The sequence below is a fragment of the Chrysemys picta genome, chromosome 1 (genome assembly GCF_011386835.1).
Source record: "Chrysemys picta bellii isolate R12L10 chromosome 1, ASM1138683v2, whole genome shotgun sequence".
NCBI lineage: Eukaryota > Metazoa > Chordata > Testudines > Emydidae > Chrysemys > Chrysemys picta.
The window spans coordinates 312060276-312088139 of record NC_088791.1 but is presented as its reverse complement, the minus strand read 5'-3'; the positions used below and the strand labels follow the sequence as shown (position 1 = coordinate 312088139).

The 27864-nt window shown below is 41.4% G+C and overlaps 1 protein-coding gene across 20 annotated transcripts in view; it reads right to left on the bottom strand.

Moving 5' to 3' along the window:
- The window catches only part of SPATA13 (spermatogenesis associated 13), a 278153-nt gene that overhangs the window by 67328 nt on the left and 182961 nt on the right, over positions 1 to 27864 (bottom strand). For 3 of the 20 annotated variants that reach the window (XM_042845754.2, XM_005310597.4, XM_065594716.1), the window contains one exon: positions 1964 to 3754. The exons of 1 other annotated variant lie outside the window; for it this stretch is intronic. In XM_042845754.2, coding sequence (XP_042701688.2) covers positions 1964 to 3589 — 1626 coding nt within the window. In that variant the 5' untranslated portion in view covers positions 3590 to 3754. 16 more of the 20 variants (XM_005310600.5, XM_042845756.2, XM_065594628.1 and 13 more) reach the window with 14 other exon arrangements.

Here is a 27864-nt window from a genome sequence, read left to right as displayed (position 1 = left end):
TGGGTTAGTGGTTTTGTTCAGTGATGTGTGGTTGCTGGTGAGTATTTGCTTTAGGTTGGGGGGTTGTCTGTAAGCGAGGACAGGTCTGTCTCCCAAGATCTGTGAGAGTAAAGGATCATCTTTCAGGATAGGTTGTAGATCTCTGATGATCTCACACTTGTTATCTAACTGTCTGTCTGTACTGGGCAAGCTTGATTATCACTTCAAAAGTTTTTTTTCTCTTAATTAATTGGCCTCTCAGAGGTGGTAAGACAACTCCCACCTGTTCATGCTCTCTGTATGTGTGTATATATATCTCCTCAATATATGTTCCATTCTATATGCATCCGAAGAAGTGGGCTGTAGTCCACGAAAGCTTATGCTCTAATAAATTTGTTAGTCTAAGTTATTTTGGGAGGAGAAGGCAGGAGTTTGGATTCAATGCTTGATGATATCATGGTTATAGTTCACCACTAGATGGCAGTTAAGTAGCATTAATTCTGTCATTTAACTGCTACATATAGTTTCCAGGAAATGCAACTGACATACATTAGCATTCTCATGTCTCCAGGCTGTTAAAAAGCATCTCTGCATGAGCACTCTGGGTGTGAAAACTGCAGAATGAAGCGGACTGGTTTTGTCATCCCAAGAACTAATGAGAAACTCTTCTACGGCCCTGATGCATATATAGTACATATTTCCCAATTTTACCACAATTCTGAGTATCACAGTAATCTAACCTATTTTTAATTGTATTACTTTGTCCAGAAGAAAGATGCTGCTTATAATGAATATTTACAGTCACTTTCTACAAAATGCATCAGGTTTCAACAACATAAGAAATCCTCACCCATCTCAAATCTATAATTTGACTAGCTGAGATTTTTGTGATTTATAATTAATGCCGGCACTCCACATTTTTGTAGAAGTATAATGGTCATTCTGACAAACAGGAGGCAGCAGAACATATAATCTTCTGATTTTATAAACTTTTCATCTGGGATACAAAAGGGAGAGACCTTATGTACAATGTTTTTGTTTTGTTTTTGGGGGCTCTGGTGCAGTTAAACCAATGTAGTTGTATACCCTTAGCACAGATGGGCTGCATCAGTCTAAACTGTGACTTGCACCAGTTGTACTTTGAAAGTGAGGTAAGTCACAGTTTAAACAGGTGCATGATGTCTACACTAGATTTCTGCACTGATTCAGCCTAGTGCAAAACCCACACTGTACATAAGACCTTAACTGTGTCCCATTTACTCAAAAATGAAGCACTATAACTGGCCACATCCATTGATAGTGGTAAGTTTTTAATTAGGTGCAATGAAATCAATTATAGTTAATAGCAACATATTAAGTCTCCGCCCATCATTTTAAAAACATTAATAGACAACTACAGGTAAAATAATTGACTGCTTTTGAAATATGCCTCCAAATATTTCATTAATTTACCAACAATCATTGCTGGTAATGCACAGTAAAAACAACTAGAGGTTTGATTTATGTTGTGCTTTTCAACCCCTTTGTGCTCTACAAACATTAACATTTTCTGGTCCAAGGGAAGAGTGCAACCTACTGAATTAACATGACTGCACGGAGCACCACTTAAGTGTTCTTCAGCAATCTCCCAGCCAAGAACTGACCCAGCCAGTCCTGGCTTAGCTTGGTAAAATCCAACATGATCACATCACAAGGTGGTATAACCGCAGGCCATAATAAACTGCCCTTGAAAATGTACTTGAGCAGCTTTGCTGCCAACACTTTCTTTAATATTAACATGCACAGGAAAAAATAATTTGATGTTAGCTTCCAAACCTGGTATTTAAATAAATTTAAAAAAAATCATTGCTTGCTGGCTGTCAGCATATTTTAGCAGTAACAAGCTGCAACAGCTCCTAGCATTCAGGTTGTCATTTTTGTATGAATAAAAACAAACCTTGCAACTGAACATCTAACATATAGTGGGGTTTGCTTTCCTTCTTACCTCTTCCTTCTTTTCTTCGGTACCAGAAACTAAATTGAGGCTCAGCTGAGAGTGGCTGCTTATGCCACTGTCTTCATTTCCATCATCATAGTACCCAGTTTGCACTGAGTCCTGGAGGCAAACAGGATTTCTCCCCGGCTTCGGAGCAGGTAACTCAACTCTTTCCTCGCTTTCCATTGAGCTCAGTGACAGTGTACTGTGACGATCCGGGCAATGGAAATTAATATTGCACTTGACCTTCTCAGCACTGGGGCTCTGAGGTTTAGGGGCAGTGGGCCTAAGAGGAATGCTAGGCTGCTCAGATTCACACGTAAACTGGCTGGTACTTTTTGGTTCATCAGAGTCTTCATAAAACACTTCATTAGGAAGTGCACTAAAGTCGTTAAAAGCGTGTGAGGAACGGACATCATCTAAGACACATGATAATGTCCTGAAGCTGTTGGTCTCACCAGTAAATACATTTGTTTCAGTGTCTGTATCCTGAGAAACAGTTGGACTATGAAGATGTGGCGTTCCAGAAAAGGTAGAATCTGGACTGCACACAGGGGAAATGCACCTCCGTCTGTCATTTTCATTGCTACTAGAAACCCTGCGGGAGTAGTCGTCATGTAGTCTGCTGTTTGGCCTTGTTCTCTGGTTTTGTTCATTCAGAGGAGTCATCGTGCTCTTAGGACCATCTTTCTTCCATGCAACATCTGTAACATTGCTTACAAGTTTCAAAACTCTGTCAAAATCCTTTGCTCTGATAGGGCTCTTCCAGCGTTTTGACCGTCTCTCTGGGTTTCCACTGGCTTTGTCGGAGTCAGCAGAGGAAGTGCTTCCTGTCCTTTGTGGCACTTGCTTTTCACTTGCAATCTTGAGGTCAGTGAGATTTGAGGTGGACTTTCGTTTGAACGAGCTCTTTTTCAGAAAGTTTAAGCTATCTGTGCTTTTGCTTCTCCTGTAGATAATCCTGTTGTTTTCAGGATCTTTCACTAAAATTTCACAGATCTTTGGCTCCTGGGTGATGGGAGACGTTGGCCTCGTGCAGTTCTGCTGACTCTGAATTTTATCGGTGTCTAATAAATTGATGCGGCCAACACCATAGGCGCGTCTGATACTGCGTGATCGGTGAGTATTCCTCAGGAAGGAATCATCACTTTCCTCTACATCAGAGCAATCAGAAGCCAAACCATCCACTGCATTATGGGAATCACGTAAAGGCCCTGAATAAGAATACCGGTTAGTCTGAACTCTCACCACTGCACCATTCGAGACATGTTTTCCCACAGTGTTCTCATTTAAGACATCTGAGCTTTCTCTGGCCTGAATTCCTTGAAGAACTGAAGATTTTAATTTCTTGAAAGATCCCATTTTTCTAATGGAAGACAAAGCATTCCACGTTGAAGAGCTGCCCATCACAATCAGAGAACGAGGCCTTTCCGAGTTGGAGGTAGTTCGTTTCCTAGGGGTAGAGAAAAAGCGCATGATTTTTGAAGGGCTGAGATGGTCATCTTGTATTTCCTCTTCAGCACTGTTGTTGCTATTGCATCCCCCATTGCTAGTTATACTTCTTGGTTCTTTATTATCCATTACTATACAGGTAACAGTGGTGCCATTTCCGCAGCCATTCTGAAATGTTGTCATGTCCTCAGTGCCATTAGCATGAGGGCAGAAGGTGCTATGGCTCAGATCCACAATACCATCTTCCTCAGTTGTCCCAGGTCCCAGCCCTTCATCTACTGCACCTCTTCTTGCCTTGTTTTCACATCTACTGTGTGAACTGTAGCTGAGCTCTTCAGACTGCACTGCCTGCATCAAGAAAACAAAGCCAGCAGTTAGCCATTTTCCCCCCCACAAAATTCCCTACGAAATGAGACATGGTTCCCTATGAATAAAATCAAGGACTATTAACTAAACAAAGCTGTATCATGGGGCTCGGGGAAAAGCTGTTAATAGTTCACTTTAAACAACAAGAGGTATAGTTATGTTCTGTTTAGTTATTTAAAAGACCAATTTAACTTAAATATGTTTTTGTTTATCTGACTCAAATAATCAAACCTACCTTAGCAGAGCAAATATACTGTAATGCTATGTGAGTTATTCTACCCAGTTTAACAATACATTTTAAGCAAATATAGTCCCACCTCTAAAGCACATTACATTATACTAACTATTGCAAGAAACAAAATTATAAGACTGAAACACAATGACAGATGCTTCAGCACTTGCCTTGCTCTTTCTTTTATACTTAACTTGAAGCAAAATGGAAACTTAAAAAAATACTATTCTGGGGGGGCAGAAAGGAGAGAGAGATCCAGCCATTTTTCTCATCACAATACTAAGTTCCTGAATTCCAAGACACATGACCATATATGCAACCAAGGGGGAAGACTTGCATCAAAAAGACTGAATGCCTTCAGACTTACAAATTCCCTATCATGTGCCACCTACTCCTAGAATATTGTTGACATAATACAACAACAATAGAACATGTTTGTTGCTATCCAAGGGCCAAACTTTGATCACTTTACTCATGCATGGAGTATCACTGAAGTAATAAATGCAAGACACTCAAGTATCTTGTAATTTCCTTGGCAGAGAAGCCTGAGTCAGTCAAATCTACAGCAATGTAATTTTCTCTAATAAAAGAAAAATATACAAGCAGGTATTTGAAGCAGTAAAAAAGTAGGCAATGACATATAAAAGCCTGTCCTGATGATGTGCTGTTAGAAGAATGACCTAGGGCAGCTGATGGTGGGATGTGATGCAGATGAGCACGGGAGGAAGCAGCACGTGTTGTGCTTCATGTACTACAAACAGACAAATTAGGGTTCACTGGGTTGTGCTTTCCTGACCTTTTGGTTCATATACTATCCACAGGTGCTGGGAGGGATGGAAATTAAACAAGGGTGGTAAACAATTAATTTAAAAAGTTCAGGGACCCTCAACCTTAAGCAGCTACTGCCCTTACCATGAGAGCAATGACAAGTTTCCTTGGTACTGTCAAATTTTGCTAGGGCCAGTGGGTTCAGAAATAGCCCATTCCTCGATACCTGGGTCTTGGCCATAAAATAAAAGAAAGTAGGAAATGTACAGATATTAAACTGATAAGAACAGGTACTACGCTTGAAGTACCCGTGAAATCTGCTCCTTACGATTTAAAAAAAAAAAAAAAAAAAAACTGACCAAGCTTCAGAGGGTAAGGTCTTGGTCTCAAGTAGTCATGTGAACTTTAAAGGCTAATTTGAAACAGGAAGTAAGAGCCCCCTAGCAACCAGAGAAGCCGGGAAGAAGCACTTAGGCACAGCGTGAAGTCAGAAAGCTTCCCCGTTCACAGGGTTTAAACAAGCCATTCCCATCACCTCTCCACACTTGGCAGGTCAATGAATATTAAAGGGAGAAGCCCCAGTTGTAAATGTACCAACCCTCCCCCACCCCGTGCACATATAAACAATTATCGCCACCTGGAGTACAGTACATTCAAAAGTGCATGAAGCTTTTTAATGGTTACATTTCCCCCTTAGCATGAATACATACTAAACACACTATAAATAGTAAACAGTGCACATGTCAAATTATAAGCAAACATAAGATACCCCAAATCTTAAGCTTTTAGGAGTCTTTAAAAATATTGGATCCAGACTTTTGAAGTTGAGTCCCTCCTTTTGGAAAAATTTTAAATGGAGGTTTTAAAATCTTGTTCCCTATGGAGTGTGTTTCGATGTGACGCTTAAAATCCTCCTCATATTTTTTAATCCCCCTCATTCAAATTGTCTCAGCTTGAGTCTGCCTGGGAGAAGCTTATTCTAACGATTTAACAGAAGCTTTGTTAACTAGGAATGGGCAAGAGCTGTCTGACTAAGTCCAAACGGCTTGAAGTTCAAGCCTGCCCCTCATTTTGTTGCATATTCAAAACTGCTGCTACTTTTACTCTATTGTCATGCAAAAACAAGAGGATTTTTGAGCAACATGGTTTTCACCCCCCAAAACACGCCAACTTTCCAAGTAACGCATCTTTTCATAACATTTCTTCCACCCTTAGCACTAGTCTGGTGGGAGAGCGGTGTGTGCAGAGAGAAGCACACCTAAAAATAATGCCACTGAGTCCAAGACACACCAGATGCTTATATTTCGGGTCCTCCAGTCCCTCAAGAAATAACTACAGGGGGGAGGAGACAAATGAAGGGCAGTGAGAAGACTAACTTGCAAACGTTATTTACCCAACACAAGGACGGTAGAAAGCACGCTGCACACTCCTGGTTCCATGGGGCAGCCAAAGCCCATTCATGCCTCAGCCACCCAGAGGGGCCTGGGGTTTCCCAAGTGTCGTCAGTGTTCGCTTGGTCTGACTCGGGCAGAAGCACCTGCCCCGCTGCTCACCAGAGACGGCCTCACCCATCCTCCCAGCAGGAAAATCGCAGCTAGGAGAGCAGAGAAAGCGGTGTCCCCTCCCTGCCCCAGTGCGGGGACTGAGAAGGAGCAGGAGCCCATTACCTGGGAGGAGCTAGTAGGCACAGGACAGCAGGCAGGACTCAGAACCCGAGGGGGCAGCCCCGCTCCCAGCCCTACCCGCAGCAGCTCCAAGGAGTCTTTCCCCCGCGCTGCTCCCCTGGAGACAGAGCGATCTGTTTCCACATCACTATGGCAGCAGCCGGGAGGGAGGGGAGGGAAACTCTAGACTCACTGAGGGAGGAGGCAGCTCTTCAGAGACTTGCAGGAGCAGTGCTGGGTTCAAAGGCTGCGTGCAGGGGCTGTGCAGAGCAGCCTGAGGAGAAGAGAGGAGAGGCAGGGGAAGAAGCTGGTCTCTCTCACCAGCAGAAGTTAGTCCAATAAAAAAAATATTACCTCACCCACCCTTGTGTCTCGCCCAGCAGCTACTGTGTCAGGTTGGGGGCCTGCCGCTGGCCTTTCTAGGGAGGGGCTAGAAGAAGCTATTCTTCCCCCACTGCTCGTTTTTCAATGACAGATTCCCCAGCCTTCCTCAGCAAGCCAACAGGCGGGGGAGTGTCCCAGCTGCTGGCCCCCTCTGGCCTTTTCTCCCCTCCCACCTGGGAGGCAGAGTCCATGCTCCCCTGCATCTGCAACTAAAACAAAGTTGGCCCAGGCCTGGGGCTGCCGATAAATAATACTAGGAATACTTAGCACCTAGCGAGTGATTTACGTTTTCAAAGTGCTGTGCACACAGTAATTAAGGGGCTGATTCCCCTTTCCCTCGCCCTCCGCCCTGCAAGAGACAAAGTGGGGCTGTTTGTTGTGTTTGAATTTAATTATCATCCTATCAAAACAGATAAAGATTAAACTAGGAGGGTGTGGCATTTGCACACATTAATAATGAAGCAATTGCCCTTCCGTATTGGGTGTCATTGCTGCTTACTTTGTTCAAGTCGGCTGCCAATTAGGGATTGAATATGAAGGAGGTGGGGGACGCAGGAGCAGGAGAAATTGCAGCCCTCCAAATTATCTGTTCTCCTGATCTTAATTTTCAACAACCTCCCAATCATTGAATGTATTTCTGGTTCCCACACCCTCTCCTCAGCTGTTGGTCCTCTACAAGTTGCATTCTCATTTGCTGTATTGAGAAAATATGTACTTTAATCTTCAGCTTCAAAGCTAGTCTTCCCCACCTCTTGCAAAGACTTTCACTTGTAATGCCTGGTTTTCCATCTGAGTCTTCCAAGCTGTGGTTGGTTTAAAACACTTACCTTTTTATTTCAAATGTGTAAGGCCAAATCCATCCCTGGTGCAACTCCATTTATTTCTATAGTTACTCCACAGGTGGATTGGCCCCATAGGGATGATGCTGTCAATGCAAAACACACAGAATTTGTGATTGGAGAGAACCAGTCCTCCGTGTCAGGCATGCCCTGCCTCATTTTGCTATTCACTATATATTTCTAGTTATTACATGTGGCTGAATTTAATTATTTCTGCCTTTGGTCAAATTTTCATTATGTACATTGTCTTCAGCCACTGTTCCACATTCCAATAACAATCTGTTATAAAATGATCACCTTCATATCAAACATCTTCCTTGCTTAAATATTTAAATTGCAGTAATGTCTCAGCCATCTTGGCCCCATTATGTAAGGTGCCATGCAAATATATTGTCGGCCCTCTGCCAGCTAATAGCAGATGTTGGGTGATGCACATCAGTTTCCCATTAGAGAAAAAATCAGTGATGCAGAGTAATCAGTGATGTGGGGTATTTCCTTAGGGTAGCTTGCTTTATTTACACTAATACACCAGTCCTTTAATGGAGGTAGTTACAAACAGCAAGAGGGCAAACCTCTTTCAGAAATTTCAGCCCAAACACCAATGCCTGGTTCCCAGGATTCAGAGTAGCAGCCATGTTAGTCTGTATCCTCAAAAAGAGCAGGAGTACTTGTGGCACCTTAGAGCCTAACAAATCTATTTGAGCATAAGCTTTCGTGGGCTACAGCCCACTTCATCAGATGCATAGAATGGAACATATAGTAAAAAGATGTATATATATATATATACATACAGAGAACATGAAAAGGTGAAAGTTGTTCTCTGTATGTATATATATCTTCTTACTATATGTTCCAAGCTTATGCTCAAATAAATTTGTTAGGCTCTAAGGTGCCACAAGTACTCCTGTTCTTTTTGTGGTTCCCAGGATATGACTCTGTCCCAAGCATTGACTTGAATTAAAGAGATTAAGACAGAGAACAATCGTAAAACCTACAATACCATCCAAGTCTGAACACTACTTGCATGCAAAGGAAAATAAGACCATCTGGTGACTCCTACCAAAACCATATAATAAATAACAGTCCCTGATCCAAAACACTGAGGCACAAATCCTCAAAGATATTTAGGCACCTAATTCTCATTGATTTCAATGGGAGTTAGGTGCCTAAATAACGTTGAGGATCTGGGCCTTATGGCTGGTCTACACTGGGCATTTACATCGGCATAGCTACATCACTCAGGGGTGTGAAAAATCCCCAGTGTAGACAGTGCTAGGCTGATGGAAGAATTCTTCCATTGACCTAGCTACCGCCTCTCAGGAAGGTGAGTTACCTATGATGACAGGAGAACCTCTCCTGTGAGCGTCTCCGCTGAAGCAGCTGTAGCGTTTCAAGGGTAGAAAAGCCCTTACAGTCTAGAAGGTGACATCGCAGGTGGATGAGACAAGTGGGCCAGGGGAAATGTGGTAACACATAAATATAACAGCATATGTGGAATTCCTAGCCAGTCTGTAGTAGTGACTGTAGCTTTTCACCTGCCTAGCCATTACTAGGCTGTTCTTTATTGTATGCGTTAACAGACAAGGTGAGTTTTGAGGAAGGGCTTGAAGGAGGACAAGATACTGACTTTATGGATCTGGACTAAGGAAGCCCAAAAGTGCTTATTAGAGAAACGGAGAATGAGTCTAGAATCACTAGTGGAGTGATGTCAGGAGGTGGTCTTGGAATAAGATAATAGGTCTGATATCAAGGGAGGGGCTAAATTGTGGAAGGGTTTGTAAATAAGGACAAGAAGTTCGTGTTTCATGCATTAGAAGAGGGGGAACTTATTGAGGGATTTAAAGTGGGGATGACAGACTAGAAGGTGATTTTATGATCAGCATTTGGACGGATTTGAGGGGGTAAGTACATCACGTTGTACATGAAACAGCAAATATATCAGAAATGGACTGTAAATATAGTTTTACCACATGTTATATTAGTGCAGTATATCAAACTTTCACTCACTCTCTCTGATAGAAATATTGGTTAAGTGCCTATAAAGTTCTGCAGGTTTGACCTCATATAATGGTCACTCTTAAAAACTTGCCTTGGATAATTAGATAAGATTGTTACATCACTGTTTGTAATATCCCTTATTCTTGTCTCTACATACTATAGGGAATACCTAGAATGTTGCAATTACTAAGGTAACAATTATATAAACCTCTGTCTGAGGTGATTGCATGTTTCTAAGACTGACTGCTGTATTTTGTATCTCACAGACCTGTTTGTGTTACATACTCGGTCATCAGCTTATGCTAAAACCCATTTCTGACTTTTGTGGTTTCATTGGGTCAAAGTACTGCCCTTGCATACATGTATACAAGTTCTGAATTCAATGGGAATTTTGTGAGTATCTGAGGACAGATTTTAATTTGCTGTTATCGAGAATAATGAGTGTCTGTACTTTCTCCTTAACTTGGATATCCTTTTTTTTAAATAGGCTGATTCAGACCCATATATACAGTGCCCCAAGTGCAGCTATATCAAGGTCCACTATAAAGATACCAGCCAAAATTATGGGGATTGCCATAGTGTAAGGAAGAAGAATATGGCCCAGTATTCTTCTTTTAGATTTGAAACATTACTCTATTTTTCTAGCACATATTTCTAGGAAAGAAAGGTGCATAGATTCCCAACAGCTAAGGGCTTGTGTACACTGGCAATTCACAGCACTGCAACTTTCTCACTCAGGGGTGTGAAAAAATACACCCCAGTGCGCAGCAAGTTTCAGTGCTGTAAAGCGCTGGTGTAGACAGTGCACCAGGGCTGGGAGCTACGCCCCTCATGGAGGTGTTTTGGTTTTTTTTAAGAGCACTCTGCAGCGACCACATAAGGCACTTTAGCGTTGCCAATCTAGACTAGCCCTAGGACATGGCCAAATTTCAGTAAGTTAACTCTTCACAGAATATAAATGTCTGTTTCACTATTCCACAAATACAAAATGTCACCCACGTTTATTACCAAGGCAGGCTGCTTTAAAGCAGAAATAGTGGCTTGTTTTCCAGTTTTTCCTTTCTTGAGAAGATAAATGTTATTTGTTACTAGAGATTGTGCAAAAAGATGGAAATAAGAAAAATTGAATAGCACTTGTATAGGTACTTCTGAGAAGGTGCACTATACCCTATTATTTACAGACTAATTGACCCCAGCTGAGTAACAAAGGATGTAATTCAATCAGTGGTTGTGCTGGCATTATAAACTGTGGGAGACCAAGTCCAAAAGAACTCCAAGAATAAATTCCAGATTGGTACATGCACAATGGTATTATTAATTACTTGATAATGATAATCACAAATAGCCATAGCAACAAAAAATTTAACTTGTTTTAGAAGTTTAAATCTGCGATTTAAAAGAGGTTTAAAGTGCATGTGACAAAGAATGAGAAGGATTATTTGAAGTGCAATACAGGTGGAAAAGGATTATAAAAAATGTGACACTGGAAAAGCGATATTAAGATCTTTCATGGTGAAGGAGCAAGATGAACTAGAAAGTGAAATGGAAGCTTTTAGTGGGTATTGATATTTTTTCAAATATCACAGCACATCCGTGGCTGCATGTCAGCAGCTCTTATCTAATCAAGATTGTCATCTTCCATAGTCTCAGGGTGGGAAAGTCTGAAGGAGAATAGTTCTGTTACCTTCTGTATGAAAGGATACTCCCAATGGAGGAGGAGGAACCCCGATGCTCATCCATTGATATTTTGTGATTCTTTCCTTTAAATATACTTTTAAAATAAGAATGAGAGAGAGAGAGACTGGGAGCTTATTAATACTCAAGAAAGCCATGGCAAAAAAAGAATTTGCTATACTGCACACAACTGGGAAGGATGGGGGGGGGGTAAGTGCAATATTCTGAGTGTTTTTTTTTAAAAATCATCCTACATTAATAGGTACCCGATGCAATTTTGAATAGGTGGAAGTATTAGAATAACTGATTCTCTTTCATTAAACTATAGAGTGTTTTCTGAGGTTTACAGTATTTACCTAATGTTGCAATTTGTATCTGTCTTTTGCATCTCAGACAGACTAAGGCTCTGATCCTGCAAACAATTACCCTCATGAGAACCTTTACAAGTCCCACTGGGGATATTAGGCTGAGTCATGCTCTCAGGGAAATTAACAGCAACTCCTCTACTGAATTCAAGGGGAGCAGTATCAAGCCCTTAATTTGGACAGTTTAAAAGTGAAGAACAGTAGCACATTTGAATATGCACTGCAAATTAAGTTTGTCTGTTTTATGTATAAATTAGGTTTCAAATACACAAATAGAAACAACCTTAGTATAAGTTTCTAACAGGCATAATAATATACCAAAAGGAATTCTCCAAATTCAATAGCTCTGTCATCTTGGCATTTAAACCTCCCATTCCAGTTCATGAATCATCCTGTTAAGGAAAGGGCTCAAAGGGCTGCTTGGTTTAAACTGATTAATTTTCTTAATTTGACAGAGGCAAGTGAGGAGTCCTCACCAATACAAGTCTCTTCATATAGCTACTTTATAATAGTTCACTAAAAGCCAGGTTCTGATGCTCTTACTCACTAGCGTGGCCAGATAGCAAGTGTAAAAAATCGGGACAGGCATGGCGGATAATAGGTGCCTATATAAGGGAAAAAACCCTATAAAATCAGGACATCTGGTCACCCCCTATTACTCACGTTAATACCTAAGTGAGTAAAGGTATAAATTCCAGCTCATTGAGCTACATCTGTGCTAGCTCTGATCGCATTCTAAAAACAGAAGTGTAACTGCAGCAGGAAGAACTAGCCACCTTGAGTATCAGGAGGTAGCCGTGTTAGTCTGTATCTACAAAAATAACAAAGAGTCTGGTGGCACCTTAAAGACTAACAGATTTATTTGGGCATAAGCTTTCGTGAGTAAAAACCTCACTTCTTCGGATGACTGAAGGTAAAAAATCCATTGCAATCAACATACTACACTGAGTATGGTGAGAGACTGTTAGCCACCTTGAGTAAATCCTGTCCAAGATCATTGGTACAAACTCTGGGTGGCTAGCCCCTCTCACTGCTCACGGCTTCATTTCTACTTGAGTATTCTAGCTCCATCAGGGCTAGTGCAGGTATATCTCTTGGAGCTGGAGTTTACACCTCCAGCTCTAGTGTACATATATCCGTGCTGACTGCAATAGGACTGCTTGTGGAGTACAGAAATGATCAACGCGAGAAAGTGTGTCAAATATGGTTCCAAACAAGTGCTGAAATACAACTTATAAATAACTGAAATAGACTTCAGTTTTATCATTTAAAATGTTCTTTTGAATTTGCGTTGAGAGATTGTTTCACTTAGTTCGCTGCACTCCATTTGGCACGCAGACCTAATTTAGGGTGGACACAATAGCAGGATGGAATGACGCCATCAATGAAAAAAAGACCCCTATGTACCAGGTTACCATTGTCCCCTCTCAGTGTTGGTCTTACTCATCCACCTACACGATTGCAGCTGCACACAACTTAACGAGGGACTCGGCCTTTCACTCTGTTCGAATGCTATTTATATCCCCATTGAGTCTCACTGTGATGCTATTATTGTGTTCCCATCCTCAAGAGGCATTATTAAGACAGCATGACATGAAGAGATGCTTCATACTACAGAAGAGCTGTTTTCAATAAATAGCTCATTGTGTCCAAACATAAAGACAACTTCCTCTTTCCAATTAGGAAGGCTGCATTCTACCTTTATCTTGTGACTCACAAAAGTTTAAGGGAACAAAGAAAGAGGGGAGGACTGTGGAGATGCAAAATACAGAAAAGTGGGAAGGAACAGAGATTCAGCAGTGAAGTGTGTTGCAAGTTTGGGCCCATGAACATTTTCTCTATGTTCTTGTAAAGTTATTAGAAATAGATTTTCTGTTAAGTGAAAAGTACATTAAGATGCTCGGGGAACCACATGTTGAGAGGAAAAGGTACTGACTATAAGAGACAGCTAGAGTGGGCTCTTTGTTAGCACTTGATTATAGCCATTTAGATTCTATTTTTTTCTGTTCTGCTCTTTTCAGGTTCGTATACCACACCTATCACCCAGGTATCAGATTGCCTCATTGCCGTAATTTATCTATTATCCTTATTCTTAATATTTATATTTTAAAAAACCTATTAATAGCTCTTTATAATCCCCTCCCACTAAATAACTATCAAATTGTAACCTTCCCATCCTGTCATCACAACTCTCAACCGACCCCCACCAAACATACCTGGGGAAATAAATGGATCTTGCAGTACGCTCAGGAGGATCAAAAACGTGGGCTCTTATAGAGCAAGGGGTTCTGAATTCTAGAGCTGAGGCCCCCTCACAGAGGCTGCCCTGCTCATTCAGTAAGTGACATTTTAGTGAGACTAAATAACAAGGGATAGGTGCACTCTCTGAATCAAAGGAACCAATTTAAGGCTCAATCGTGTCTCTGCTAATGGTCACCCCTTACATACTACTGAATCATGGAGTTTGGTCAGCTGTGAAGCTGGACCAAGCAGATTTGCACTGCCATATAACCACAAGGCCAGCTGGACTGTCTGCTACATCAGAAGTTTGCTGACATATTTGCAGGTAGAGCTCTGCAAATCTGTGGATATCTGCTTTATATCCAAGGATATCTGCAGACCATGTTTGTGGATCACGGATGGATATGAATCCAAATGTTATATCTAGAGCCCTGGAAATCTGCAGATACCCACGGACTGTGTTTGCGGATCGGATGTGGATACAAATTTTGTAACCGTACAGGGTTCTACTAGCAGACACAGCTGGATATTGACTATTCTCAGCTTGCATACAGAATTTCCATACAAAGAGAGATATGAAGCTTGAACACCAACTTCCCTACCCCCCAGCATCACCAGATAATTCTGTCTCTGAGACAGACTAACAATGGTGAAATGGACAAGGAAAGAAAGATACCCCACAACTTTATTTTGTTCCCCGAAGTTTCAGTTCAGTATCACAAGCCCCTTTCCACTGCAGACAGACATTACACGGTGTTCATCCAAGCACCACACAGGATCCTTCTTCCATGTCATCTTCCAAGAACTGCTGTGACTAATGTTTTCTCAGACAACCAAAGTGTTCTACATCTGTGTTTTGTTCCCTTCCCAACCTTACCCCAACTCCAAATCCCATCCTGACCCCTCCCAATTTGATTCAGATAGACATTTACTAAATCATCCCAACATACTGCCATCCCACTGTCATAATTCCTGAAATAATTGCACCTCCCACCCCTTTGTAGCCTCTATAATGGTATCCCACTGGGTCTCAGGCCTCTAGCAATCACCTTTTTCAGGGCATGGAACCTGCAATCTCTTGCAGACCTGGGATTTAGGTTGCATTTCACTGTGATCACTGTAGCAAGTCTGAGTTCAGTTCAGCACTTGTCATCCTGCTCTCCCACAGGGGCTATAACAGGGTTAACCAGTGACCAACCCAACCAGCCTTCATAAAGCCAAGTATTTATTTAGAACAAACGCATTACAGAGAGAACCGATCTGCAAGCAATGAACAGCTTTACATGCAGGTCTTAGCTTATCAGGCAGCCATCCATCTTCCTCTTGCAGACCCTGGTAGGGACAGAGTAGTTCAAGTCTCTTACACACCATCTGTGTACTCCTGTTCTTTTTTCATTGGAGGGGAGGGATAGCTCAGTGGTTTGAGCATTGGCCTGCTAAACCCAGGGTTGTAAGTTCAATCCTTGAGGGTGCCATTTAGGGATCTGGGGCAAAAAACTGTCTGGGGGATTGGCCCTGCTTTGAGCAGGAGGTTGGACTAGATGACCTCCTGAGGTCCCTTCCAACCCTGATGTTCTATGATTCTATGTTATTTGCACATCATCCATAGCAAGGGGCAACGTTTCATCTGTGAGGCACAATGCATCCCACTGCTTCCTGTTGTGCTGGAGGTAGAGGAGTAAAGGGTGGACAGAGTAATTTGTAACACCCTCAACATGTAGTATGTCCTCCATCCTGAAGGCTGGTGCTTAAGAGAAGGCAAAGGAGCCAAGGTTCTACCTTATCCCCTTCCCAGGTATAAAAATCAACTAAAAATCTAGCTGCTGAAGAAGTGCCTTGTAATGAAGCAGCCAATACAGTTGATTAAAAATTATTTTTAAAAAATCTCTGCAAAGTTCCACTAGTTCATATCTACGTTTATTATATTTACAGAAAAAACTGAAGCAACAGGTCTCGATAGCATGACTGAGCCAGTATGATGCAAGAGAAATACTCAACAGGCTTAACAGAGCTGTTATCTTGGTTGCTATGCCAATAAGCTCTGGACAATTACAGGTTTGTAAGTGCATAGGAAAGTCACAGCAATCCAAGTCTGAACTATGTTAGAAAAGGGGAAGGGGGGAAAAAAAAGCCCACAAGAATTCTGTGCCTCTAGTCTACTTTCCTGTGTTATTAGTGTTTTAAATTAGCACGAGGACTTTTATTTGTTTAGTCTCTTTTTACAATTATATATGGTGAACCTCAGAGTTACGAACACCAGAGTTACAAACTGACCAGTTAACCACACTCCTTGTTTGGCACCGGAAGTACGCAATCAGGCAGCAGCAGAGACAACCCTCCCTCCCCCCCAAAAAAGAAAGAAAAAGAAAATACAGTACAGTAGAGTGTTAAACATAAACTACTAAAAAAAATAAAGGGAAAGCAGCATTTTTCTTCTGCATAGTAAAGTTTCAAAGCTGTAATAAGTCAATGTTCAGTTGTAAACTTATGAAAGAACAACCATATAATTTTGTTCAGAGTTACGAACAACCTCCATTCCCAAGGTGTTCGTAACTGAGGTTCTACTGTATTGCCTTTATTATTGCATAGTGTAAGCTGAAATTAACATCCGTGGGCATGTCTACTGTACCAAAAGATTCAGCTATGATCTCTCTCATGTTTCTATCTATATTCCAATAAAAAAAGTCTTCCTCTTGCTAATTCTACCTCTGGTTTGTCGTATAGCCGCCACATCTTTGATTTTTTTTTTTAAAGTTATTTTCCTTTTAGTTTCAAGTAAACGGCTTGTTCACAAAATCTTGTAATGGGAAAGTTATAGAAACAATATATTAAAATAGGGGTACAACAATGAAAAGCTTCATAGGTTACGAAAATGTCAATATAATTTTGGGATAATTTCCCATTAAATGATGATACATGTGCTAAGAATGCAATGTGGCTGACAACTTTAACTATGAGCCTGTTATTATTAAGGCTACAATTTTGGCACAGAAGCCATAGTGTTCCCAGTAATCGTGAATTTGAATAAAATACATGATGAGCCCACTCTGCAGTGGAGCCTCCTGTCCTGGGGATGGGGAGGGCCCAGGCCTGCCTCCACTTGCGCCAGAGACAAGGGGGCCAAAGGGCCATTGCCCCCTTTACATTTTAAACCAGCGGATTGTCAGTCGGGAAGGTAAGGTAAGGAGGCCCTTGGGGAGAAGGCAGGGACTCCAGGAGGATCGGGTTAGTGGTATTGAGGGCTCCCGAGGGTTCAATGGGGATTGGGCTGGTCATGAGGTCCTCCCTCTAGGGCTCTGGGAGGATCATCTGGTGACCTTTCTGTGACATATTGCTTTTTTTCTCTGCACCTCTGCCATGAAATTTACTAAAAATTTCCATGCCAAAATCGTAGCCTTAGTTGTTTTACTGTTATTATTACAAGCCTTTATTTGGTATCCATCACAGTGCTATCTCCTCTTGCTTAATAACCATCTTCTTCTTTAATAATACTAAAATCAATGGCAAAATTTTCAAACTTGGGTGATTAAAATTCAGCATCCCTTCATATTTTGGCAGCTAAATAAATGGCTGGCTTCCTTTGCATTGGATCACTGTATACATCATTTTAACTGACAAAAGTCAGTAATAAAAACCTCAGATTAATTTAAGCTACAAGTAGCTCATTTCATGCAAGCTATGCACAGGGTTGATATCAACTCCTGTTATACATAGGGTGCCCAATTCTTTCCTCAGACAGTCACAACTCCCAGTGACTTCTATATGAAGGCTGAATTGGCACAGGTAAGACTAACAGCCTGAAAGCTAAAAATTTAAAATTACTTCATTTCCCTTCAGTAGCAGCCACTGTCTAATTAGTTAGGGTCATAGAATCATAGAAGATTAGGGTTGGAAGAGACCTTAGGAGGTCATCTAGTCCAAACCACCTGCTCAACACAGAACCAACCCCAACTAAATCATCCCAGCCAGAGCTTTGTCAAGCCGAGTTGTAAAAACCTCTAAGGATGGATATTCCACCATCTCCCTAGGTAACCCATTCCACCCTGCTAGTGAAATAGTTTTTCCTAATATCCAACCTAGACCTCCCACATTGCAACTTGAGACCATTGCTTGAGACTCCCTTCAGGTAGTTGAAGGCTGCTATCAAATCCCGCTTCACTCTTCTCTTCTGCAGACTAAATAAGCCCAGTTCCCTTAGCCTCTCCTCGTAAGTCAAGTGCCCCAGCCCCCTAATCTTTTTTGTTGCCCTCTGCTGGACTCTCTCCAATTTGTCCACATCCTTTTTGTATTGGAGGGGCCAACACTGGACGCAATACTCCAAATGTGGCCTCACAAGTGCCGAATAGAGGGGAATAATCACTTCCCTCTATCTGCTGGCAATGCTCCTCCTAATGCAGCCCAATATGCCATTAGCCTTCTTGGCAACAAGGGCACACTGTTGACTCATATCCAGCTTCTTGTCCCAAAGTCCTTTTCAGCAGAATTGCCGCTTAGCCAGTCGGTCCCCAGCCTGTAGCGGTGCATGGGATCATTCCATCCTAAGTGCAGGACTCTGCACTTGTCCTTGTTGAACCTCATCAGATTTCTTTTGGCCCAATCCTCCAATTTGTCTAGGTCACTCTGGACCCTATCCCTACCCTCCAGCATATCTTCCTCTCCCCCCAGCTTAGTGTAATCCACAAACTTGCTGAGGGTCAAATTATTGCTGAGGATCAAATTATTCCACTAGTTGGGTATTTACTTGGGGGGGGGGAGGAAACTCAGCAAATTTAGACTCACAGAATTTCCCTAGAATTATTCCACTGGGCCTGAGTTTGACTTCTTATTGAAGTAGCTAAGGGTTCCACTTCCTAAACTCACAGATCCCCTGAGCTCTGCAGATGGCCCATCTGTCCAGAGGCCTTGTACTTCTGCACTACTGTTGGTCCCCACTTGGACTAGTGGACCTGGTTTCCAAACTGTGCTGGGGACCACCAGTATGTTAATGCTGACAGGGACAGCACTAATTTACCCACAAACATGAGTTTCTGGGGTCTGTGGTGCGCCCCCTCTAAGGCCCTAGCCTGCCTCTGCACAGCTGCAGATCCTGACCACTGAAGAGCCCCCCTCAGAAAGGAGGGAAATGATGCCATAAATGTAATACTCTCAATGTCTCTGTGTCTCCCTGCCAAGCTCAACCTTCCCCTCCCACAGAGCAAATAGGCCCTTTGATTTAAAAAAAAAAAGCAAGGTCTATCTACAGAGTCCTTTTCTTAGTGTCCTTGGACTTCGAATGAACTCAGTTATTCCAGTTGCTGTCAAGAATGAACCAATTGGAAATAAAAGTAGAGGTCAAATGTTCAGAATTTCACCAGTATTGAAAACAATGCCAAAGTCTTTAAAAAAAGGAAAATTCACATCTCAGACAGAGCAGATAGTGTTGTGGTTGAAGCACTGGGCTGGGACACAGGAGTTCTGCGCTCTATTTCTGTGCGACCTTGAGCTCTCACTCTTTCTCTGTCTGAATTCCTCATCTGTAAAGAAGTGGGCGTAATAATACTTCCCTACCTCAAATGGGCATTGTGAGGACAAATCTATTAATGATTGTGAGGTGCTCAGATACCATAGTGATGAGTGCCATACAAAAGCCTATATATGAATAAAAATAATCTACTGCCCTTGTGCACCTGTGACAAGAACCAAAGCAAGAAGGCTAGTTTTCCAGAAAGAGTTCAGGCTAAGGTGGCTGTTGGAAGACCTTTCTGCCTGATTTATTTTGATGCTGGAGTTTCTGAACTTGACTAATTTGTGTCTTATATAATCATGGTATCATTCTGAACCGTAAGATTGCAAGTTTCCTTACAACAGTAGTTAATTTACTTCAATAAGTCCTATCTTTGCATAAAGATTCCAAATAACAAAATGGACAGTTCTATTTTTGTCAGTGACTTTATCCCTTTTAAAAGACCTTGTCAAATCTCAGGTCAAAAAATGTAACTGAAATAACTTCAGCACCGACCTCCCCTCCCCAGTGGCGGATTAATAATTTTGCCGCCCCCTAGGCTGGGAAAAAATTGCTGCCCTGGCCCCGCCCCGACTCCGCCCTTTTCCCGCCCCCATTCCAACCTCCTCCCCAAAGTCCCCGCCCCAACTCCGCCCCCTCCCTTCCCCTATTGGATCCCTTCCCCAAATCCCCGGCCCCGCCTCTTCGCCCAGCGCGCGGCGTTCCCCCTCCTCCCCCCTCCCTCCCTGCCCCGCAAAACAGCTGTTTCATGGCGCAAGCGCTGGGAGAGGAGAGAAACAGGACGCGGCGGTGCACTTGCAGAGGAGGTGGAGGTGAGCTGGAGCAGGGGGGCGGGGCGTGGAGGGGAGCTTCTGCCCCTGCAAATTTGCCGCCCTAGGCCTAGGCCTTATCGGCCTAGGCAATAATACGGTCCTGTCCCTCCCCCACCTCCATGAATTTGGCTGCCTGTCTGTTAAAAACTGAGGCAGAGGTTTGAGCCCCAATTCTAGAGCAAGTAACAAGGGAGGCAGTTTGTGACACTCCTAGCCTGGGGTTACTATTGCTCTAACTTGTACCATGGGGCTTGTGACATCTAGGGAATAGCAAAGCATAGGAATGCTCCGGCCCCCCGCCTGCTGTGACATTTCTAGAACACATTCTGTGCTCTGTGTGTAGGGTGACGAGGCAGCAAGTGTGAAAAATTGGGACAGGGGTGGGGAGTAATAGGCACCTATAAAAAACAAAGCCCCAATATTGCGACTGTCCCTATAAAATCGGGACATCTGGTCACCCTATCTGTGTGTGGTGTTTCACTCCACCACATGTTACGCCATGGACCCCTAGGTCCCCATCTCTTTCCTCCACAGCCCATCCTCATGCTCCCTGCTATTCAGCCTGCCTTCCTAGCTCCCCCTGGTCTCTATGAGGACAGTATGTTAAATCGGGGCAGGCTGGCAGTGCTGGAAAATGGAACTGGCTGATGGGTATAAAAAATACCATTGTCTAATCTTGGCGTAGCTCAAACAGGTTATTATGAGTAAGGGGAATAATTCTCTCTGTGTATTTAGTTTTTAAATGTCAGAAGTGGCCTGTGCCTGAGATATTATTGGAATATGTGTGTTTGGTGTTTGTACAGATAGTGGTTGTTTAGTGAGAGGAACCCAAAGAAATGCAAAATTATCAGGGCAAAAGTTCAATCAGGGAGTATTTTAAAATATTGCCTCTGCAAAAGTGAGAAAATACTTTCATTTAAAAATTACATGGAAAATACAATTCCATGAAGAGTTATTGTGCCAAATATGAAAATCAGTCATTAAACAGAGGGATTCTAATTCTGCTTTATATATAAATCCCAAAGGCCTCCATAATGCATATGCCCATATATGTACATACATTATTTCTATATACCTCTAAAATCACTGTTTATAAAAATCATTCAGTAAACATACTGTCTGGAATAAATTCTTAAAGTGGTTAAAAAAAATATCTATAGCCTTATCTACACTAGGAAAAATACCCATTGCTGACAACGGGACCAGCAATTGGTTCAGCCAAACCTTTAACAGTGTATTAAAATCAACTCACTTTAAATCTGTTTTATCCATGATTTTCTTGTTCTACACTTCTGATTAGACCATGTTTAGCACCTGTTCACCTGACCCACTGCTGACATCCACTGTCAGCAACGGGTAATTATCCGAGCTAGACAAAACTTATGTGAAAGTTTTAATTCTAAACATCTTAAAGATCTGTAGGAAATAATCTTTTCATGCTGCTTTTCCTGTGAAAGAGTAAAATATTACAAACAGAAGAGTAAAAAAGTGCACCACCGTAACCAGCTATCTCAGCTGACTGATATTATCCTAACCGAGCCAAATCAAGAAAATATATGAATTAGTTTAAAAGCCTTTTGGAATTCACTGGGCCGTTATTTATTTATATATTTGGTATGCAGTGTTTTTTGTGGTCAGATCAATACTTTAGTTTAAATCGTTTAGGTTGCAGCCAATAAATACACTAATCCCATAACATTCTATGCACAATGTTCTGTACTTTGAATTTTAAACACTTAACAAAGAACTGTGCATGAAAGATCCTAAATTTGTGCTTGTAAAAATAGTCACATTTGAGAATATTTTTAGTTGTAGATGTGAGCACAACTGGGAAAATTTGGGTTCTAAAAATAAAAACAAATTAATTCTAGATTTAAACTGGTGTTAAGTGAAAGGAGAATCAAATCAAGAGTTTTCAGTGGGTTAAGTCTCACAGTATTAAACATGTTTACATTTTGTTAATATTAATAAAAATAATATTAGTATGTAAGAACAAACTCATTAACACAAATAGGAAAATTATCTTCCCAGAGAGAATGATGTCTAATTGCTACAATTTCCTGCCATGGAATCTAATGGTGCCTGCATTTTACAGTGAAAGGATTTGATAAATGCTTCTTTGTTATGGAGAGCCCACTCTGTTTACATAAACTTCCACTTATATTTCCATTTTCCTTTTAAGGGGCAACCTAGTCATTTTAGCTTCCTACACATGAAAAATGCTAGATTAGCAAATTGTACCTTAGGTACACATGTGCCTCTCATTAATTTATGACTGTCTCCTACTCCACCTCTTTTTCTCACTTACTTCTTTTTTACTTTTGTTTACTCACAAGAAACACCTGGCAAACTCATCCCAGCAAACTGGCCATTCAGCAACTTGCTTGAGTGTAGCATACTTATATCTGTACTGATTTCAGTTAAAATTAATCATTAAAGCCTTGATCCTGCAAACACTTACATGTCTGAGTAATGTTATGCACATGACTAGTCCCGTTCACTCACATGCATAAAGTTACTTATGTAGTCACATGGGACTATTCACATATGTAGGTGTTTTCAGGATTGGGGCCAAAATAGTCTCCAACAGTCGGGTGGTTTACTTCGAGAAGACACAGGTATTATCACATAGAATTATTTATCAAAACTAAACTAGGGCTCATCCTACAATCCCTAAAACAGCCATTGCTCCTTCCTTATAGTCATTTCTGTTTCAATTCTGACAGTCCAACAATGCTGCAGGCACTCTCCTCTGACAGACTTGAAGTGCAAGTCTGCATGCAAAATTATGTTGGTTTTTTCAGTTTCTAATTAGCACTCGTAGCAAGTGAATCCAGAACAAAAGTCAACTATTTTCTCCACACTTTCTTAATGATGGCAAGTGCCATTTACTAGTGAAGAGAGAGAATTCCATTTGTATACAACTCTCTTCGGTTATAAACAACACAGCAGTCTAGACCTGTTTCTCTGGAAAAGTTATATAAATTCCAGAGAAGGAGGAAGAATAAACACTCTAGTTTGCACATATTGTGCCAAATCCTGGTCTCATTAAAATAAATCTGAATTTTGACATCAACGTCAATTGGGGCAGGGCTTGAACCGCTGATTATTTACTTGTTTTCCTAAAATGTAAGCAGCTGATCTGTTTCCTAAGTGCTGTCTCATACTTTTGACCTTTTAAAATTTCTGCTGTGGTAGTGCACATTTAAGTAATAAGAATTACATAAGTGTAATGGGCTGAAGCCTGATCTTACTGGAGTCCATAGCAAAACTCCCTCTGACTTCCAGTCGACCAGGATATTACTCTGCATACAAGGCCTACTCCAACTCCTACTGAAACAAATAACAGGACTCCCACTGATCTGGATGAGGCCCAGAGAGTCCACAACAATTGGCACAACCATATTACTGAAAACACTTTTCCAGAACTGACCTTGAAAAAATGTTTCAGGACTTGGGAACTGCTGGCATGGATAGTTCCTAACAAACCAGTCCCCTAAGCTCCGATTTAAGTGTCTACTGAATCAGCTTTAGCCATCTATGTGCAAAAGACTTCACAGCTGTACAATATATAGATGCAATAACATGTAATATACAGATATTCTATTTAGATAAATTACTCAGATCATCCACAACCATAAAAAACACTTTTCTACAGTGGTGAAAGTCACATAGAAGCTAAAGACGCTAAAGAGTGAAAACATTCGTCTCAATCTAATATTCTGATTCTGGACACAGATTGGTTCTAGTAACACAAGATACAGGATTTTTTAAAAAATTCTTCAGCACCTAATTAGAACAACTGAGAACATAACAAACACTAAACATAATTAAATACCAATCCACATACCTCAATTTTTAAGTCTTCCAACAGCCATTGATTCTTTTAGATGAGATTTAATGTAAGTGCATGAAAATCCATTGCATGAAAATATTACACAACTACCATATGAACCTTGTCTCATACTAGAGCACAGAAAATCTGCTTGGTTTAAAGTGCCTGCTGTTGCCTGGGTATTAAGGGCCAGTCCTGCATGGTGCTGAGTGCGTTCCACTCCCACTGGGTGTGAAAGCCACTTGGCACTTCACAGGAACACTCAGTACCTTTTCGGATCGAGCTCTAAGTTAATATATAACGAATGGTTCCAACCAGTGTGTGAAATCACCAAGTTAAACATATACTTACAAAAATGAAGCAACAGAAGAAATCAGCATAACTTATACTGGTGTTTCATTAAAGGCTCCTTTGTTTAAAACATTCATGTTCATTTGCTCATACTGAAGCAAGAGTTTAAGGACTGGCTTATTGTGTCAAATATAAAATTAGTACGTGGAGGAAGAAGAATGCAATATAAGAAGCTAATAACCACAGACGTCTAGTTAAATATTGTGCAGGTTAAGAGATGTTTACAATGGATCGGAGTTCATCATGCGTAAATTGCATTTGACAATGTCGACAAAATGGCAATCCAAGAGGAACACAGGTCAAACATCCATCTGCATAGAATTTAAATAGGAACAAGCATTAAAAGATAGACCATACCATTTATTTCTACTATTTGCACCTGCAAAAATAATGACTGTGTGCAACAAGATTAATTACTGTAGTAGGTGAGTGAAAGTGAAACAGGCAAAAATAAAAGTTTGGGGCTTAATTATAACTCTGAAGGGTGCAAAATACTATCGGAGGGGGAATGAGTGGGTAGAGCAGCTTTCAGAAACCACAGATATAGCACTATATCAAGATGTAAGACAGACAGGCATCTCTCAGGCCTGGTCTACACTATAGGGTTAGATGGACACAAGCTGCCTTGCATGAACCTAGCTATAGAAGCCTGTTATTGACTTTCAGGAGCCATCCTACAATGCTACACACTGACAATACAATTGATACAAGCGCTCCTGCAAGCGCACACACAGGTGATTTAATCTCTGCTGTGGCTGTGTGTCAATGTAAGTTAGGTCGACATAATACTGTAGTGTAGACATGGCCTCACGGAAGTGGCCATGCTTTGGGAAATTTGCATTACACTGCTCTACAGCCAAAATGCTTCTGAAATAAATGTAGTCAAACTTTACTAATTCTGGGTCACTGAGAATGAAAATGATGCTTAAAATTGTTGATTGGCTCTAGTTTTCAAGATATGCTATTGGGTCAGTATATACGACCCTTGACTTGGGAATGGTGGAGGATAAGTGAGTTATAAAGGGAAGGGATCTCAATTTAAACCAGAAATGACTAAAATACATCTTTGACTGGATCTATGAATAAATCTATGACTGGGTTTGGACAGTACTTGCTTTTTAGGCAAAACAATGAATGATGCAATCTGAAGCTGGTATTGCGTCATACATGATACGAATTGCATCATGTTATTCCTAGAAGTCATGGATGATGCAATCATAACAAAGTTTACATCACTCTGCTGAACAAATTGCCCTATATCAGCTCTAGAAATCATACAGTGTGGTGCTCTCTTATTTGTCAGTGTTTGATTTTGCAAAGGGACACATTTCTGTTTAGCCAAAGTGAGCAGAGATGCCTTGTACTTGTGTGAACAGTGCACATAATTTCTGCTATGTTTGTGGTGAAGTGACTTTTGCATCACAAAAGCGCAGTATAACCACTATGGTTAAGAAAGCCTATCACCTTTATTTTGGCTGCAAAATTGGAGATCAGGACAAGATGTTGGCCCCACACATATGCTGCAACACTTGTGCAACAAATCTTTGCCAGTGGTTGAACAGGAAAAGGAAATCTGTGCCTTTTGCAGTGCCAATGATTTGGAGAGAGCCAACAGATCAAACCAGCAATTGTTACTTCTGCATGGTGCCTCCAGTTGGGAAAGGTGTGTCAAAGAAGAAAAAGTGGACTGTGCATTATCCAAACATTCCATCAGCTATACGCCCAGTACCCCACGGAGAAGGACTGCCGGTTCCTGATGCACCAGAATCATTCTCACTTGAGTCAGACGAGGAAGAGGAGAGGATGAAACTTCTGGTCCTGAACCATCAATGTCACAGGACTCACATTTTCTCCCATCCTCCTCCTCTGAACCACACCTCACAACACAAGGTGAACTGAATGACCTTGTCAGGGATTTGGAATTACCCAAGAGTAAGGTAGAGCTGTTGGGCTCCAGACTACAGCAGTGGAATCTCCTGACAGGTGATGTTAGGGTTTCCATGTTCCATGACCGTCAAAAGGATCTTGTCCCATTCTTCTTCAGGGAAGGTGATCTTGTAGCCTGCAACAACCTCGATGGTGTGATGGCAGTCCTCAACATCATTCACGATCTAGATGAGTGGAGACTGTTCATTGATTCATCGAAGACGAGTCTTAAAGCTGTTTTACTGCATAATGGCAATGTTTTGCCATCAATTCCAGTTGGTCATGCAGTCCATATGAAGGAAACCTATGACAACATGAAACAACTTTTGAGGTGCATAAACTATGACCAACAGCAGTGGCAGCTTTGTGGCGATTTGAAGGTTGTTGCTCTCTTGCTTGGTCTGCAGACTGGATACACAAAGTACTGCTGTTTTCTCTGCGAATGGGATAGTCGTGCAAGAGATTCCCACTACATCAAGAAAGATTGGCCACTCCGACAGTCATTGGAGCCTGGGAGGAAAAGTGTTCAGCATCCACCACTTGTTGAATCAAGGAAGATTTTGTTACCACCTTACACATCAAGCTGGGTCTGATGAAGAACTTGTCAAGGCCATTGACAAAACACAAGCAACTTGCAAGGACCGTCGTGGAAAATTTCCAAGGTTAAGTGAAGCTAAGATAAAGGAAGGTGTCTTTGTTGGTCCTCAGATTCGTGAACTTCTTCGAGATGATGCATTTGACCATGCACTGCGTGGCAAGGAAAAGACAGCATGGAAAGCCTTCCAGTTAGTGGCAATAAATTTTCTCGGAAATAACAAGGCAGACAACTACAGGTTGTTGGTGGAAAACCTCCTCAAGGCATACAAAAGCCCTGGTTGCAACATGTCACTAAAGATACATTTTTTGCACTCTCATCTAGATTTTTTTCCACCGAACTGCGGAGCAGTGAGCGACGAGCACGGCGAGCGATTTCACCAGGACATTGTAACAATGGAGAAATGCTATCAGGGCAAATGGAGCCCATCAATGCTTGCAGACTATTGCTGGACAGTGACAAGAGATGCTCCATTTAATGAATACAAGAGACAAGCCAAGAAGCGCCGAGTAGACACTGAATAGGACTAAACTATGTACATAATTTTTTTGCCTTTTGTTTCATAATAAAATTTATTTATATAACCCTTTTGCTGATTTTTAAAGTGTTACATAAACAGGACAGGTGAAATATTATCATGTAAAGCAACCATAAACACATGAAAAGACCTAGGTTTACAATGTATGATTAAAACTCTACTATCTACACAATATACATAGACATAAAATGTAAAAACTTAAATATCTTAGAAACAGTAGCCAATCAGTTGTTTTAATTGTCATATTTGAATTCAGCACATCAAAATACATAATAAATAGCACATTTTATCTCTGAAGCAGACGACTTCTCAAAAATTGTAGACCAGTGTTACAGATAGGCAAGAGCTCCACTACTTCATGCTCTTC